At 39.0% G+C, this 17,299-nt stretch overlaps 2 protein-coding genes and 1 long non-coding RNA gene across 7 annotated transcripts; 2 read left to right on the top strand and 1 right to left on the bottom strand.

Annotated features, from left to right (window-relative positions):
• The first annotated feature begins 146 nt into the window (after positions 1-146).
• On the top strand, positions 147-8,876 carry LOC133515552 (neutral ceramidase-like). 2 transcript variants are annotated; one of them, XM_061848110.1, is made up of 15 exons: positions 147-1,459; positions 2,801-3,036; positions 3,170-3,313; positions 3,458-3,634; positions 3,876-4,003; positions 4,133-4,331; positions 4,519-4,725; positions 4,918-5,037; positions 5,144-5,233; positions 6,647-6,763; positions 7,482-7,709; positions 7,922-8,017; positions 8,104-8,271; positions 8,361-8,473; positions 8,686-8,876. In XM_061848110.1, the coding sequence occupies exons 2-15, from the start codon at positions 2,803-2,805 to the stop codon at positions 8,864-8,866; spliced, it is 2,202 nt and encodes a 733-aa protein (XP_061704094.1). In that variant the 5' UTR covers positions 147-1,459; positions 2,801-2,802; the 3' UTR covers positions 8,867-8,876. The 2 variants fall into 2 exon arrangements, with proteins under 2 accessions (XP_061704094.1, XP_061704092.1); XM_061848108.1 differs by lacking the exon at positions 147-1,459 and adding an exon at positions 1,514-2,235.
• On the bottom strand, positions 7,557-13,007 carry LOC133515561 (uncharacterized). The gene is made up of 4 exons (XR_009799041.1): positions 12,868-13,007; positions 11,340-11,458; positions 8,354-8,461; positions 7,557-7,695 (listed from the first exon to the last, which is right to left on the bottom strand). It is a non-coding gene; the product is annotated as an uncharacterized LOC133515561 (long non-coding RNA).
• On the top strand, positions 9,012-16,949 carry LOC133515555 (triokinase/FMN cyclase-like). 4 transcript variants are annotated; one of them, XM_061848113.1, is made up of 15 exons: positions 9,012-9,882; positions 10,722-10,860; positions 11,240-11,303; positions 11,383-11,493; positions 11,777-11,865; positions 12,372-12,461; positions 12,694-12,811; positions 12,897-13,024; positions 13,532-13,649; positions 13,769-14,001; positions 14,445-14,607; positions 15,353-15,500; positions 15,809-15,908; positions 16,193-16,320; positions 16,827-16,949. In XM_061848113.1, the coding sequence occupies exons 2-15, from the start codon at positions 10,723-10,725 to the stop codon at positions 16,939-16,941; spliced, it is 1,743 nt and encodes a 580-aa protein (XP_061704097.1). In that variant the 5' UTR covers positions 9,012-9,882; position 10,722; the 3' UTR covers positions 16,942-16,949. The 4 variants fall into 4 exon arrangements, with proteins under 4 accessions (XP_061704097.1, XP_061704100.1, XP_061704098.1 ...); XM_061848116.1 differs by lacking the exon at positions 9,012-9,882 and adding an exon at positions 9,987-10,007; XM_061848114.1 differs by lacking the exon at positions 9,012-9,882 and adding an exon at positions 10,040-10,478.
• The last annotated feature ends 350 nt before the right edge of the window (positions 16,950-17,299 follow it).

Below are 17,299 nucleotides of genomic sequence, written 5' to 3'. Positions count from 1 at the left end.
ATTATAATAGTTCAATATTTTTTCTATTTCAAATGTGATTACCTTAAGATAATTGTAACATTGCAGTAATATAATAATCAACACACTTAAAACAAATACAGTTCTTTTTTTTGTAACAAAAATATAATCACCTCACAAATAAATAATTTAACATAAAGAACTTATCAAATACCTAACCTAATCTAATCATTGGCTTAAGAACGGATGGAACTGGAGATCAATAACAATTAGACACAAGAATGTGATTTATAGTTTTATACATAAACACTGTAGTTTAAGTCTTGTGTATATAACATTTATTAAACTTTGAGTAAAAAGTAATCAATATTACGGAAGTAAGCTCAGGTATGCGGGGTGGGGCGGGGTGGTTAAGACAATAAGCGATGTTGCAAGTGTCGCAACGTCGCATCGCACGCTTCACGACAAATGCGACGCTGCCGAACTTGCCGGTGCGTTAATTTTACTGAGATGTACGAAGTCAAACTTAGCCACTAAACGTCGATGAAATTTGTCCGCGGTAAAAAGGATTATTGCTGGACAAATTTCTTTACGCATAATAAGGCGGTTTATTAAAGAGTTAGTAAGCAAGTAATATTTTAAAGGGTTCTTTATTGATATGGTATTATAATGAACTAAAAAGTAATTTGATATCTTGTATAGTTTTAGAGTTATGCGGCATTAAACAAGAATAACTGGGTTCCGGAAAACCTACCTGAATGAAAAATTGGGCCTTTATTTTTATTTTTTTTCAATTATTAAATTATTTAATATTTTAATATTAGTTATTGCCCGAGGTCGATAGATAAGAGATGTTTAAAAAAAATAGTATATGACTATTTTGACTTTCTGCACCAGCGTTTTCAGTCTTGCCATCAAATTTTATTGCTTGGGATATTCACCCGGATCGGCATACTGAGCTCGCACAACGCGTGGAATACCTAAACTCGCTCAAAGTCGAAACGTTATAGCGCTCTTAAGTAGGACTGTATCGCATTGTATCTAGGTACTACGCACTATTTATACACGCATCATCAGAGGGCCTGCCGCGAAACAGGTAAATTTAAATTTCGTTATTTGACTCTCTATCACTCTTGCATATTGGAACCATAGAGGCAGTTAACGAAATTTCGTTTTTTTTTCAGAATCAGAAAGGCATCGTCTAAAAGGACATGGGGAGCTAAGCTTCTGCAGCAAGTGAAATATCCGTCGCAATTTTGAAATCTAAATGGCTATGAAATTATCTGTGTCGGACTGTTTTGCTTTTGAGGCTATGCTTTTATTTGTGGTCTAATCAATTAGGCCGTATTCTGCGATGTTTGAAGTGCTATAATATATATATATATTATTTATTTTAAATCAATACGTCGCATTTAATTGACAATGTCAAATTCAATATTATGACCACTATTTTTTTTGTGGCGAACGGAATTGGCAGTTCAACTATTGTGCCGTAGAATTGGTAAAATTACAACTTTATTTTTATGCTTTTGTATTTCTTGTAATAAGCGATATTGAATTTATACATTTAAATATATTGCAGTGTTCAGTGTTCTTCGAAATCATATGTAAAATTTCAGGTGTTATAAAAATTAAATATTGTTAATTGTTAATAATAATGGAATTATTTAATGTAGCATGGTCAATACTCGTAGGATCGTAGGTATTAGGTATACCTACGATCCAAATTTTACCGCAAAAATTACCTACCCGGTTTGGAACCCCAAGTTTACTTCTGCTAATGCTCTTTCTAATGCTAAAAAAACGAAATATAGGGTCAAAAACCACGGAAGAAAGAGTCGAGTACGTTTGTATGGAGAAATTACCACTCCCATGTGCACTTAAGGGGGCACATCTGTGAAGTGTTTTTGGGGCCAAGTGTTATGTTATGCAGCTATTGTAGCTAACTGAAAACTCTAATAACGGACATGGAGATACTAGAAAGGATTCTTATTGACCACGGAACCTTAAAAAAAAGAATTATTTTTAAAACCCCCTGCACGTTTAAAATCATATTATCATTACCAATTTTAATTAGGCATGCATCATGATAATAATAAGCGATAATTATTATCATTTGACAACTTTGATTAATTCTCTCTTTGCCATACGCTCTAGTCATAAGCACGTGTACTTACAAAATGATTTATTAAAATTTGAATATTAGAGAACACATGTCAATCATTTAAAAGGCAGTTTGCGATTGTCATTCATACAAAAAGCGCCCCGCAAGCTACGGTAAGTACCTATTTACACTTTTAACGTAAGTACCTCCCTACCTACATATCTTAAAGGTAAGGGGTACTGAAAGTACAAACTCACAAAGACTTCATATTATCGCGCGTCACACATAAATCATACGAATCCTCCTTCCTTTGTCAGTTGACTAATAAAGACTATACAAATGATATGTGATAAGATTCCTCCATCCTTTCCTTTGTCAGTGGTTAGAAAATATTAGACAAATGATTCGAATAGACCCGGGCCAGGCACACGTCAGTCATCGCATCCCGGGCGATAACTCGTAAAGTGGTTAAAGGCGATATATAATGAACCCCCGTGGATGGCAGCTGCCGCTCTGTTGGTGGATTGAGGAACGACCGCCACCCAAATACGTAAAGAAATAAATACAATTAGTCATCGCCTTCCGACTGAAACTTTGTCAGATGATAGTTTAGACATTCACTTGGGTTCATGCTATATTTATATAAAAGGCACCATCGACAATTTGTTACAGTAATTTATCATATTGACCTAAGAATGTGCGTAATTAAGATTTAATGATCTGAGAAATAAATTTTAGACATGGCGATTTCGCTACTCGCCAAGTTACTCATTACGGGCGTGTCCCTGGGAGTGATAGCCGGCATGTCAATCACAATATACTTCGTGGTCACTGATGAGGGCCCCATCTACGACATAACGACAACAGAAGGGACGGACGAGAGCCCAACGACGCCGGAGATCCCCACCGAGCTATTGTATGAAGTAGGCGTTGGAATTGCTGATATGACAGGACCGTGTGTGGAGATCACGTTTGTAAGTCTTCCGAGAATATGTAGAATATTTTGTGATAATTCACCTTTGTTAGCAGATGAGGAGCATGTCCGGATGAATACCGTAACTAAGAGACATTCCTAACGTTTCACGTTTCACCATACCTTTTTTTCAGATGGGTTACGCTGAGTTATCTCAATCTGGTGCTGGCATCCATACCCGACAGTTCGCTCGAGCCTTCATCTTCGAGAAAGATGGCAATAGAATCGTTCTTGTTACCGCTGACGTTCAATCCATCGGTATTGCTGTCAGACGGGAGGTGAGTAGTTCATACAAGGGCACATGTAGACAAAATAATTATCACCTGTTTGAAAGTAATGATTAACTGTAAACTTAAATAGCTTTATGTTAGTATGTCTCACGACAGTTTAAATTTGATAACTGTATTTTTTTTTTAATTCAGGTTGTCAGGAATCTCCAGGCCTTGTACGGCGATTTGTACACGCTGCAGAACGTTATACTGACAGGAACTCACACTCATTCGACGCCGGGCGGGTATCTGGTCGACTTCATTCTAGACGTCAGCATCCTTGGCTTCTCTAGAGAAACCTTCGATGCTTATGTTACGGGGATCACTAATGTAAGGAATACTGTTAATTATTACCTTAAATACATATTGTTATTGTTATACCTTCTAGTTTTAGGACTAGTACGTGTTTGATATTTAGTTTATTGTTAATTACTGGTCTGGTAAAAAGTTTTTTGCTTTTTTATACGTACCTATTACCAGAACCATTATTCAATGTTAGGTATAGCTATAGGTATCTTCTAGCTTTTTGAACTTACCGAATTGACTCACCGTTCATGATCTCCCATTTCAGAGTATTGTCCATGCTCATGAAAACATGGTGCCAGCCCGTCTGTTTTACAGCACATCGACAGTCCGCAATGCCCACATGAATCGATCACCATACTCATACGAATATAATCCAACTGAAGAAAGAGAAAGGTAATGGTAATAAAAAACATCTTCGTAATTTAAGCTTCAGTGCGCGGTAGGGCATTAATTTGTTTTGCCTGAAAATTTTCCTGTGCCGTGAGTTATTAATCAGTAACGATCTATTAAATATAACTCCAGGTACGAAAGTGACACCGACGACGTTCTCACACAGGTTCGAATTGTTAAGGAGGACGGCTCCCTGCATGGCATAATGAACTGGTTCGCAGTCCACACTACCAGCATGAACATGACAAACTTGCTGGTATCTTCAGATAATCTGGGCTACGCTTCCATAAAGTTGGAGGCCATGTTGAACCCTGAGAAGTTTGTTGGCCAGGTATGTATCTACTATGAAATAATTTTTCGATTTATGTGCCATATTAATAATAAGAAAGTGTTTTTGATAATACATAAGAACATTAGGTTTCTGTCAGAAAAAGTGCATCTACCCACCATGATTTTGAAGTTGTTTTTTTAAAGGATATTTTTGAAGCATCTACGGTTAATCAGTTTTTCCGTTTCAGGCAGACATCGTAGCTGGTTTCTTTGCTTCAAATCTCGGCGATGTATCGCCCAACCTTCGCGGTGCCCGATGTGAGTTCAGTGGAGAAGTGTGCGACAATCAATTTCTACTATGCGCAGCGGGGGAGCGTTGTTACTCTTTGGGCCCGGGAGACGACATGTTTGAGAGCACCAGGATTATTGGAACAGCTGTGTATGAGGGGGCAGTGGTAGGTACCTTAAGGTAAAACCAGTTTTTGTCATTCATCGTTCGCTTTATAAATAATGATCATCCAAGGTGGTGATATAGTTTCTTTGACAGAGGGCGACTTTGCGTCGGGAACGTCTACAAAATTATTGGCATTAATTAATTTCTACATGGATAATTGTCGTAGTGATTGTGATGTTTTTACTATTTACAGGAAGCGCTCAACATTGCCGGACAAGAGCTGAGAGGAGACATCAATGTTGTGCATCAATTCCTAAACATGGCTGAACAAATTGTATCAAAATATGATCCAGTGGAACAGACTTTCAATGAGGTCTGTCGTCAAGTCTAAATTAAAAATAATAATTGTATTATTTATGGATGTATGGTATCTTAATTTTATTTTATTTCAGATAACTGTTATTAGTTTATGATTTCAGAATGAACAAGTTACAGGATGCACGGCTGCGTTGGGATACAGTTTCGCTTCTGGAACTATTGACGGTGCCAACACATTAAACATTACTCAGGTAAGTCATAATTTAGTATCGTACCAATTACCTTAGCTACCCATAGAAAGCAGACACAATTATGTATTATTATTTGGGCCCGGAATTTTGGGTGCGGCTATTGACAGACGCTATACATATTATCAGACTGTTACTGTATCAATGCGGTTAATTTATTTAATTAACACGAATGAGTCATCTATTCTCAAGTTATAAAATTTAAAGGTTTCGTAATTTATTATACTCATTTCAATAAAGCAATTTAAACGGATTAAACTTTACGATACTTATTTCGTTTTTTTTTTTCATGATTGACCGTTGAGTACGAAAACACAGTACGTATCGGATAGTTTGATATACATCGTTTGAGGTTTTATTTAATAAAGAGACTAATAATAAACGATCGTGTTGTCGATATCATCGATAAATAGTCTTGTACTCTTCCTAAAATCCGCACCAAAAATTACAGTGCCTTCAAGATAACTTCCCGGATGATTATACCTTTATACGAGCAATTCTTGTATAGGTATTTACCTATATATTTCGGGGATCTAGGAAACGGCTCTATCGATCGAAAATCGATCTAGCTATGGGGAAACGCGCATTTTTGAGTTTTTTTATATGTTTTCAAGGCAAAACTCGGTCTCCCATATATTAATAATGATGCTTAATGGCTGCATCGAGGGTCAGGTGCAGAAAGCGCCAATTACATCCACACTTCCCGATATCGGGCCCGAAATCATCAACAACATTTGAAATGTAAAAAATCTTGGTCTCTAATTGTCAAAATTGTTCAATGTTTGATATTTTTGCATATGAAACATTTTTTACATTTCAAATATTGTAAACGATGTGCTGATATTTGGTGAAACGGAAAAATACTCTTGCTCAGGCTCGATGTCGGGCTTGATAAAGTGTGGATGTAATTGACACTGAAGGAAGTAATCTTCGACACGGGGCGTAGGTATAGTACATATGTATAAAACTGTTTTTTTTTTTACACGTCGGTTCCTCTCTACGGCCCTGATTACTGGCACCTTGGGCCTTGCCCCGCTGCTGGGGGCACCCTAAGTTAGGTTTTTTATAATGTGTTTATATGTATTTAATATTTATTTGTATTATACAGTCGACGTTAAATAATGGTTTATATTTTTCGCCTTATTAAAAAGGAGTAAGGTGCAAAAGTGTGCCTATACATATCTTTGACGGCGACTGTTCGTATTTTTGTGTTTGACTTTTATGTTCATATTATGTTATAAACAACCTAACTTAAGAAGAAAAACAAATAAAGAAAAAAAACGTGTGTGTGTCAGCTCCTACGCACGACTGGAGTTTACTCCTAATGAACGACGGTAAATTTAAGATCAAAACTCCGCAAATGTCCATTTTTTGACAAGATTATTATGAATTGATATCCTTTTTTTTTACCTGTAGGGTACTATATCAGGCAACCTTCTCCTAGATGCCATCGGTGGCGTGGTAACATCACCACCTACAGAACAGGACATCGAGTGCCATGCGCCTAAACCTATTCTACTGATGACTGGGCGAGTGAGTGCTACTTATTAATGTGATTGCCAGTACTTCAATCACAGGAGTCATAAATAACACAAACATATATGTACATCAATAAATACATCCTCGCACCAACGGCTAGGCACAAGCACATCGAGCCATTATATTAAAATAAAATGAAACGTTAACTACCTACTAAAATTGATTCTCAAATCCTCGTTCCTACAACCCCACGCTGCGCTTTAATCTCGCATTGCAGACGCAGACGTAAAAACCGCTCAAATGGGAAAGGGCCGGTCACGTCTACCGTATACATCAGGATAGGTAGGCTAGCTTACCCACCAAGTGGATACCGGTAGAGGGACATGGACGGGGCAGGTCCAGATGGAGATATTGGGATGACCTGGACATCTTCCTGAACAACTGGCTTGAGAAAACACTAAATCGTGAGTCGTGGAAACCATGGGGGAGAGGCATTTGTTCAGCAGTGGGACACTCATATAGGAAAGAAGGCAAGGTCTCGCTCATAAATTTATTAGAATATCATGATCTGCACTAACCAGATACATAGGTACGTCCTAACTAGGTTAACTTAAAGTCCAAAATGCGTTCTTGACCTTAGGTGCTAAGCTTCAAGTTCTTTTTCAATAACTTCCATCATTGACCATAATATATCCTGCCTGAATAACCGAAATCATTTTGAGAATAGAGTTCCAACTTACCTTACAATTAAATAAGGATATTTATTATCCAGGCCAACTTTCCGCTCCCCTGGCACCCCAGCATAGTTTCAGCGACCGTTGTGTACCTGGGTGGGTTGGCCATTGCTGGCGTGCCTGGCGAGCCTACCACCATGTCTGGGCGCCGCATACGCGACGTAGTCGGTAACGCCATGGAACGTCTCGGCCTGCCACGCCGAGTCGTCGTTTCGGGGCTCACCAACGAGTATATCCACTATGTGGCCACGCCTGAGGAATACCAGGTATTTTGTCAATTAATCATACCAGAATAAAATCGTATCAGCGAGTTCGAGTTGGCGATCGCTCGATTTGCCTCCAGGTTTAAGTTATTCATCAATTACAAGTGCAAGGTGATGTAAACCTGAATTCTTATGTTATGTTATGACTCACTTGTTGGTTTTTGGATGACACGTAGGCTTCGAAATATTTTGTAAATTTATGTTACTTGTTCCAGGTGCAAAGATACGAGGCAGCTTCTACGATCTACGGCCCTAACGCGCTGGACATCTTCCTGAACAAGTTCGACGAATTCACCAGTGTCGCAATTCAGGTGCGAACAATAAAATTAATAGATGACAGTAAGTATTCAGGTGTAGAAATTTCGTAATAGGTCTAACTAACAGGGTTTATTTACAGGGCGGAACTGTAGAACCAGGGCCAGAGCCCGCCGACAACATCGGACGGACGATCTCACTGATCCTGCCTGTGATAGTGGACAACTCGCCCATCGGCACCAGCTTCGGAGACGTCGTGGAACAGCCTCTAGCGACTGTTGCAAGGGGAGAAACAATTAGTGCTACCTTTGTACGTAATAGCTTGTTAAAGTTCCAATGTAACGGAGTCAGATGTCCAACCGTCTGATAATTTTATTTTATTTTACACTTACTTTTTAGGTGGCTGCGAACCCTCGCAACAACCTTCGGCAGGGGTCGTCACATGCGGTCATTCAGCGACAGGAATTGGGCGAGTGGGTGACTGTCGCCACCGACGCCAACTGGGAAACCAAGTATGACTATTTATGTTTCAACTGGGTTAAGGAGATCAATGACCTGTCACCTGATTGACTTAGGTACTGACTTAAAATAGTAAGTCCAGCAAGGTGGTGCAACAGGCGTTCTTAGTATTCCATCATCGCGTTCTCTCACTTAACATAGGCCCATGATAATCTTTGGTACGCAACAGACATCGGTGCATAGTGCAGTTAACTCTTGTTCACAGGTTCTACTGGGAGCGCGTATCAACGCTGCTCGGCACGAGCCGAGCAACTTTCGAATGGACGGTACCGGACGACGCGCTGGCCGCTTCGTACCGTGTCGTCTACTACGGAGCCCGACGAAGCCTACTCGGCACAATCACTGAATTCGAGGGATACAGCAACAGCTTTAATGTTATAAACTGATTATTTTATATTGAACCGTTTTATTCAATAGGCCTGGTCATCTTGTACGGTGAAGAGTTATGTGAAAACAGTCTAAGGACCGACATAGACGGATGAAATGTTAAACTCTCTAAAGCTACGCCTGCAGTTCCCATACTAATTGTAATACAGCCTTATTTACAGACAGGTGACGACGTGTCGCGTGATGCTGTTTATATGTAGTCAATGCATGTCTTGGCGTGCCTATTTAATCACCTGGTTTTGCTAAGGCAAGAGCATGTCCCAGAGTTGTTTATGAGCAACAATGAAAACAATAGTTTTCACATATTGGAAACTATAAACTGAAATGTTTGCTGATAAGTTCCTTTTTTATGATATTTTATGTAATTTATGAGCAAAGTAGGTAGTGATACAGATTATGATGGAAAACATACCTACAGTGTAGAGTATAAGGTAAGTATACCTACGATGAATGTAGTTACAGCTTCTCTTAGACCTAAAGATACCTTCTACTAGATCTATAGTTATTTAATAACCGACGACACTTTAAGGGAGTACACGAAGCTTTTCTAAAGAGAGTAAGGTATACCTTACTTTCTTAAGTAAGATATAAGGTAAGTAATGAGATGACACCTTTATTCGCATCACAGCCAGCCAAGAACTTGTACGTGAGACTAAAAATAACGCTATCATTTGTTGGCTAGCTCGTTGATCGACAGTCATATAAAAACGTTTCAACTCCGATTATCAAATAAGCCAACATCAACCCAAATACAAAAGCCTTAAAATTCTTTTTTTTATGTCATAATGTGGAAATAAGATTCTGTTTATTTTATGTTATATGATTGAACGTCTAGTATTATGATGCTAGTTTGGTTAAGAAACCACTGGTACTTAAACACAATAATAATATTGTGGTTGTTGAAAGGAAAATCAGTAAACGTCTAGACTTCACGTTGTCACCGCGTTACTATTTTTAGGGCATTATAATTTTCCTTGACTAACAATTGAATTTATACCCATCAATAATATTCTAAGTAAGTACTGTGTTGTGTTTTTCTATATAGACTTTTCATAACTCTTTAAATATTTGGCTAAAAGTAACAACGACTGAGCAATTCTTTGGTTCCGAGGACTACTAAATTTTGTGCTTTGAAAGGAGGTAATTTGCGCTACAAATATTTAATTCTTGATTATTGTAATTATTGTATGCCACGGTATCAGTTAATAAGTTATCCTGTTCGATTAAGTTTTATTATTTTAACGATAACTTAAGGCAGTACCTATGTAATAAATATGTGCCCTGTAATATTTGTAATAAGTAGGTAAATAAATAATCTTTAGTATGAATGTACCTACGTACGTCCTTAATTAGAGACCGTGGTTTTTATAGTTAAAAGTTAAACAACAAAACAACGTTATCAGACAGAGGTCGTAAACTTTGGCTCTAAGTGATAAGATACTACTTATGATTATGAGACCACAATAATGCTATTAACACGTCTGTTGGTTAGTTTGAGCCGGCTATCTATACCGAAATTACATAATTTGTAATTTTGATACAGATGCGATTCAAACAGAATCACTAATAGCGAATTTTGTGACAGTTTACTTACTAAATTTAGTTAAAAAAGTAAGTGCAATTTTTAAATTATTTTTATTTTTTAAATTCCACCATGTCTGGCTGGTTTTTTTTATACCAGGTATACCTGCCTAAAACATGTAAGTATGTATGTACTTAGATTATACATATTTTGCGAATATCTCCAGAAATGTTCAATGTTTACACATATACCTTTTTGCTTTTACTAAATCGAGTTATATAGTTTAGATTCCAAAGTGAATGAAATCAAAATTGAATATCTAACATTTCCAGTATGTCTCGCAAACCAGTGACGAAGAAAGTAATTAACTCTGCGGAGAGCTGCGTCGATGACAACCTTCGCGGGGTGGTTGCCACCTACCCTGTGCTGCAGCTGCATCCCAAGCACCGGGTCATCACCGTCCGAACCAAGGTAACACAGTTACAGGAGATACATTGTTTTATTTATTTTATTTTATTTGTTTTTGACGACCGGTCTGGCGTAGTGGGTAGTGACCCTGCCTACGAAGCTGATGGTCCCGGGTTCAAATCCTGGTAAGGGCATGTATTCGTGTGATGAGCATGGATATTTGTTCCTGAGTCATGGGTGTTTTCTATGTATTTAAGTATTTATAAATATTTATATATTATATATATCGTTGTCTAAGTACCTTCAACACAAGACTTATTGAGCTTACTGTGGGACTTAGTCAATTTGTGTAATAATGTCCTATAATATTTATATTTATTTATTTATGTATTTTTAAACTTTTTATGTTTGCTGCGACTTACGATTGCCTTCTTTATTTCAGATAGATTCGAAACGAGTTGCAGTTCTCGGAGGTGGCGGTTCGGGCCACGAGCCATTTGCAGGAGGTAGTCTAATTTTTTGGTGTGTAACATTGAACTCACTTATGGTGTTGTGGTTGCTGATTTAGTAGGAATTCGTTTCCAGGTCTGGTTGGAGGCGGCATGCTGGACGGTGCGGTGGCAGGCGGCGTGTTCGCTTCGCCACCCACGGGGCACGTGCTCTACGGAATCGCTCAGCTTTACAAGTACAATTCGGGTAAGGCAACCTTGTCACTAGTCAAGAAAATAAAGAGAAACAATTAAGGGCTTAGAAAAGTTTGTCGAATTTTCGGCTAAGGAAGCGGGAGCGTGTGTGCCACGCTGTGCACGTGTGGAAGGCAAATTGTAGCTGTTAAAAGGGTCATCATTTTATCGTCCTAGGTTATATTTATTATGTTGTTTATTCACCACTACCATAACTAACAGTTGACAGTCTTGTCACTACATTAAATAGTTATATAGATGTCAAATCAACATTAAAGTATGCTTCATATTTTTAGGTGGCGTAATTGTTATTATTGGCAATTACACAGGAGACAGGCTGAACTTTGGGAAAGCTATAGAAAAAGCAAAGATAGCTGGTATAAAGGTAACTTACCGGGTAGTTTTGATTTTATCAGCAAATTGGGAAAGTAAAATTAATCAGGAAACTTGGTGGCCAACGATTAGAGTGGACTGTTACGTAAAACTGTATACCTAACCTAATCTAATACCTAAAACATAATGCGAAACGCCATAAAATACCTACATTTGGCCAGATACCCACTTAACGATAAATTTCGATAAGTAATAATCACAGGTAGCGGATCAAACATCGCTTCAAAAGTATCTACTATTCTGTAACAGCTTAACAAAAAGTGATGATTCTATATTTAGATCAATGAAGACTAAAAAATATACTTTTGAACGTGAATTTTAGAGATTTATCTATATTTGGAAAAGTTATCCGGAATATCACATACTTTGGCGCGTTGTTTCATCCGCTACTATTGATGCTGACTGTACTACATCTATTTCAAATTAAAATATACTTAACATCTACTTCTTAAATACCTATTAAGTGGTTTTTAAGACACATTGATGCTTGTCTTTCAGGTGGAGGGTCTTATCGTTGGGGAGGATGTTGCCTCGAGTCACAACAAAACCGGAGGAAGGAGCATGTGTGGAGAAGTCTTTTTTTACAAGGTTGGTTCCACATTTTGGATCGTTGTTTATCTATTTCGATCATCCTCTATGACAGAATATACGCCACACACAAAATAACACGAATGTATAATATAATGTGTAATGTATATTCTATATGTAATGTCAGAAATGTGTATGACTAAGTAAAAAATATTCAGGGACAAACTAACGTAGGTGGACGTATGTAGAGCCGAATTACATTTTTAATAAAATCACATTGTTTGAATTACAGCTGTGTGGAGCTATGGCGAAGAAGGGCTATGATTTGGCGACCATACGGAAAATAGCTTCCGAAGCCAACGAGTCTATGGCCACCCTGGGAGTTTGCCTGAGTGCTTGTTCCCTGCCAGGTATTTAGAATCAATCAATCTGATCTCTTTTCCGGAAAAATCTAAGTCGTGCTTACCATGCAATTTACTCCGTTTTGAAACTCAGGTCAACTGCCGCTGTTCGAGATAGCTGATGATGAGATGGAACTAGGCGCGGGAGTGCACGGTGAAGCGGGAATCAAGAAGATGAAGCTGGGAACAGCCAAAGAAACCGTATCCATGATACTTGATCAGGTTAACGAATTATTCTTATTTTTCTCTGAATGGATGAAATAGTTACTTCTTTTACAAGGGGGCAAAGTTGTTGTTTAACCTCTCGTGCTAATATTGATACTCGAGCAAGCGAAAGATCCCAAAATTGAACTACTAGCGTAGCGAGTGGTTCGAAATGCGGAATCTTAATTGTTGCGAGGGTTTTAAGACACGAGAGTTAAACAAATTTTGCCACCGAGTGAACACAACTTTTTAAATTATTAACAGTAAAATATTAAAGAAAATCCATTCAAAGTAAATGTTATTAAATGTTTATCATTCAAAATAACCATTTAAAAGTCAATTCTGCCAGCCACCATAAGGAAACAACTCAAATTTGCATGTGATAACTTTGCCACACATGTGTATAAATTGCAGCTTTCTCTTCAGTTTTTGAACAATCAAGGGCCTTTATCAGCTGGTGTGGGGACAATATCATAGATGAGGAAACAATATTTGAATATAAACAATGCGTTAAAATGTTTATAGGTTGTTGCTCATCTTAAACTAAAGTCTGGAGACCGAGTGGCCGTCATGATCGATAATTTGGGGGGCACCTCATTTATGGAGATGAATATCATCAGTGCAGAAACAAAGGATTATTTAGGTAGCATAGTGTTTTTCCATTTGTACCTAACACTAAATATTTTTTTATTTGGTTTAATTTTTTTGTGATGCATGAGAAAGTAAGCTTATTAGATGTTTAATATGGCTAACATTTTCCAGGTAGCAAGAACATCATAGTGGAACGAATATACTCTGGACACTTAAAGACATCGCTAGAGATGCACGGCTTCCAGATTTGCCTGCTGCACCTAAATCAGACGCGAGGAGACCTGTGGTTGGAGTTGCTGGACGCGCCGACCGACGCTGTGGGCTGGGTAGGCGGAGCCGCGTCCAGACGTTGCGATGAGGCGCAAGGGGATGATGATACGCTATTACAAAACGATGCTAGGAAGGTGAGTTTAATCGGGACGGCTCACTACTTCGCGTAAGTTACGTGCAAGGAGATTTGTGGCTGGAGTTGTTGGACGATTAAACGCTGTTGCAGAGCGACACTGGGAGGGTGAGTTTAGTCGAGACGGCTGCCCTTACCTCGGCTTACGCCATATGCATGGAGACCTGTAGCCGGAGTTGCAAGGCGCCTATTAAAAAGTAGATACATAAATAAGTTAAATAAATGAAATAGTTCATCAACCGATGAGTCCAGTTCCATGGAAAACCTGTACATCAACCACCAATAGTCTGCGTACTTGATAAGAATATATGGTTTAACTGAGCTCAAATAAATATAATCAATAAAAGGAAAGAACTGAGATTTGTCGCGTAGTCACATATGATGAGTACTAGATAGGTAAAGGTGTGTTAGGTGAAGTAGAACAGAATATTCTTCTTTCTTCAGGCTGCAACTGGTCCACCCTTATCGCCTAAAGAGCAAGAACTGTTCAAGAGTAGTCTTACGAAGGCAGCCGAAGAATTGGTCAAGCAAGAAGAACTTCTGAACAGGTTGGACTCTGGCTGCGGAGACGGAGACTGCGGTATAACAATCAAGAAATTCGCATTAGGTAAGATCAGCCGAAAAGAATCAGTTCGTATTGTCGGCGATCCCGAACTTACTGACAGCTTAAAACCTCTTAGCTTTCGGAGAGACGTTGGCTTTCTTTGCACATTCTACCTTCTGTACAATGGGGAATGTTCCAAAGAACTTTCACGATTTTATTACCGCACCTCCCGCCAAAGGAGCAAAGCTCATACTCACTTCTTAGATACATGGCACACCAAGAATAAGAGGGCATCTCGCTCGTTTCTTCTTAGAAAGGTGCAGAATGAAGAATGAGTTGCTTCCTAAAGTATTTCCTTTGCGCTACGACATGGGATTCATCAAGAAGCGGGTATTTAGGGTTAGCAAAGGTCGGCAACGATTAGTGGCTCCTATGTTGCTTATGTCCATGGGCGACGCTGACCGCTTCCATCAGGCGGCTCGTGTGCTCGTTTGCTGACTATACTATAACATAATAAAAAAAAGTAAAAAAGATCAACGTGTCACGAATTTGTAAAGATTTTTCACCAGCGAAGAAACAAGAGAATTATACGTAGTAGTAGTTACCTTGCTTCAAATTACTTTAATTTGAATCATCATAATCATCATCATTTAAGAGCATGGCTCTTGTCGGTGGAGTAGACGATAGTTTTCGCGATCCTCGGCCAAGTTCTTTAGGTCCCTGTAAGACACGACATTTGCTTTTCCTTTTAATTGCTGCGTGTAACTTAATTTGAAACGGATATCTTATTTGTGAATATTTGTTTCAGCAATTCTATCATACCTGAAAACGGCATCAGTGAAGTTTCCATGCAACGTGCTGTGGGACCTCTCAGAGATCGCGGAAACCGATATGGGTGGCACTTCGGGCGGCATCTACAGCTTGGGCTTATCAGCAGCATCTCAAGCTTTCTCCAGGTGGTATTTTCTTTATCTCTGTATCTATCTATGTTTTAACTGAAGGCTACATAATAAGCTCTGTCAGATGCAAACCAAGTACAACGAGAATGCTTGTTATGAAAGTGAGCCGAGTTTCAGTAAAAACTATGAAAGAAGTGAGTCGGCACCGCATACAAACTATTCAAGAGGATAATCTTTTGATAACCTTCATGTGCATCAACTCACTATGGCGCACCATGTACCTAGATAAGATGATTGCTGAGCTTATTTTATATTTGAATAGCGGTTGTGATAATGTTCATAAATAAAGTCAGTGGATGTTTCAGTGCGAGTGCAGTCGACGCAGAGACTTGGCTCGCCGCATGGGAGGGCGCCATGCATGCCATCTCTACATACGGGGGCGCCGAGCCGGGAGACAGAACAATGGTGAACTAAGCACCTTAGCAATTGTAAACCACGCTGTAATTGTAGTTACTCAGTGTCCGCGGCGACTATTCTGCGTGTTTAAAATGATATTCACGTAACGCAGTAAAAGCTGGTGCTCTGTTTAGTTCAACCCTCCGCCCGTGACTAAAGACTGAATTTCTGCAAGAAATCGGCTTCTCTCGTACACATTTTTTTTCGTTCTTTTAGCTAAACGTTAAAAATTACTTCGTGAAGGAGACTCAACATAAACTGACAAAGTTCTGAACATAGTAATGTAATTGCAGTTGGATACTCTCCACGCAGCGGCCACGGCATTCAAGCACAGCTTGTCGAAAGGCCTAAAGACAGCGCTTGCGCGGGCTGACGAGGCGGCCGAGCAAGGCGCCCGCGCCACCGCCGGTATGGTTGCCAGGTAAACATTTGCGCATGTCGGACCCTATAACTTCTCCCCATTTCTCCTTCAATGATACCGGTTTTATGACTTATACTCACCGCCCAAGCAAACACATACACATGGATACATATAGGTAGGTACCTACTTACCAGTAGGCTGGTCGTAACGGATGATCCGATTGTAACGGAGTCCAAATAACAGTTTCACTGTTTCTGTATTGTTTCTAGACAAAACCACAACTATATTGTTTTTTTTTTTAATTGGCTAATCACTAGTCAATTGATCGCTGACCACTGGCTGTTAACACACCCTACCTACTTCTAAAAATTAATATTCGCTCGCGTTAAAGAAACTCGTCCCTTGTTATCTAGTTTATCTACCCATATCTACGCTAAACAGAGCCAAAGAAAGAAACGGGTAATTTTTGTCAGTTCCTCTTGCACAGTGAGTTACGAACGCTATTAATTGGTAAATTTACTATGCACTTTTGCGGCTGATGATACATGTTTTTTCTGTTATTCCAGAGCAGGACGCGCGTCGTACGTGGCGGCGCGCTACACGAGCGACGAGGACGCGGGCGCGCGCGGCGCCGCCGTGTGGCTGCACTCCATTCTTACCTCTGTTGCCAATACATGCTGATTCTCATTCGCTTGCAGTTTTACTTTCAACCAATATATATAACTTTGCTAATATAATGGCTTTAATATTAGCTTTGTATCTAAAGTATAGTCATTTTTTTAAACTGAGCTCGTTCACTTACTTGTATTTACAATGACTTTGTATTATTACAATTCTATTATCTGCTTTTGTTCTCGTAACCGCCAACGAGCTACTTACAAAAAAGGTTAGAATTACATTCCATGTATATTGAATTTTCAACCTTATTCTTTATTAAATGGGGTTAGAATAGTCTAAACAGAAAAAAGCACATTCAACTATTTAAAAAAAAAAGCAGACTACCTGGTCTGCCACGCGCTTTTTAACGCGTGTCGACCAC

The sequence above is a fragment of the Cydia pomonella genome, chromosome 2 (assembly GCF_033807575.1).
Source record: "Cydia pomonella isolate Wapato2018A chromosome 2, ilCydPomo1, whole genome shotgun sequence".
In the NCBI taxonomy this organism is placed as follows: domain Eukaryota; kingdom Metazoa; phylum Arthropoda; class Insecta; order Lepidoptera; family Tortricidae; genus Cydia; species Cydia pomonella.
This window is presented reverse-complemented; position numbering and strand designations above follow the sequence as displayed.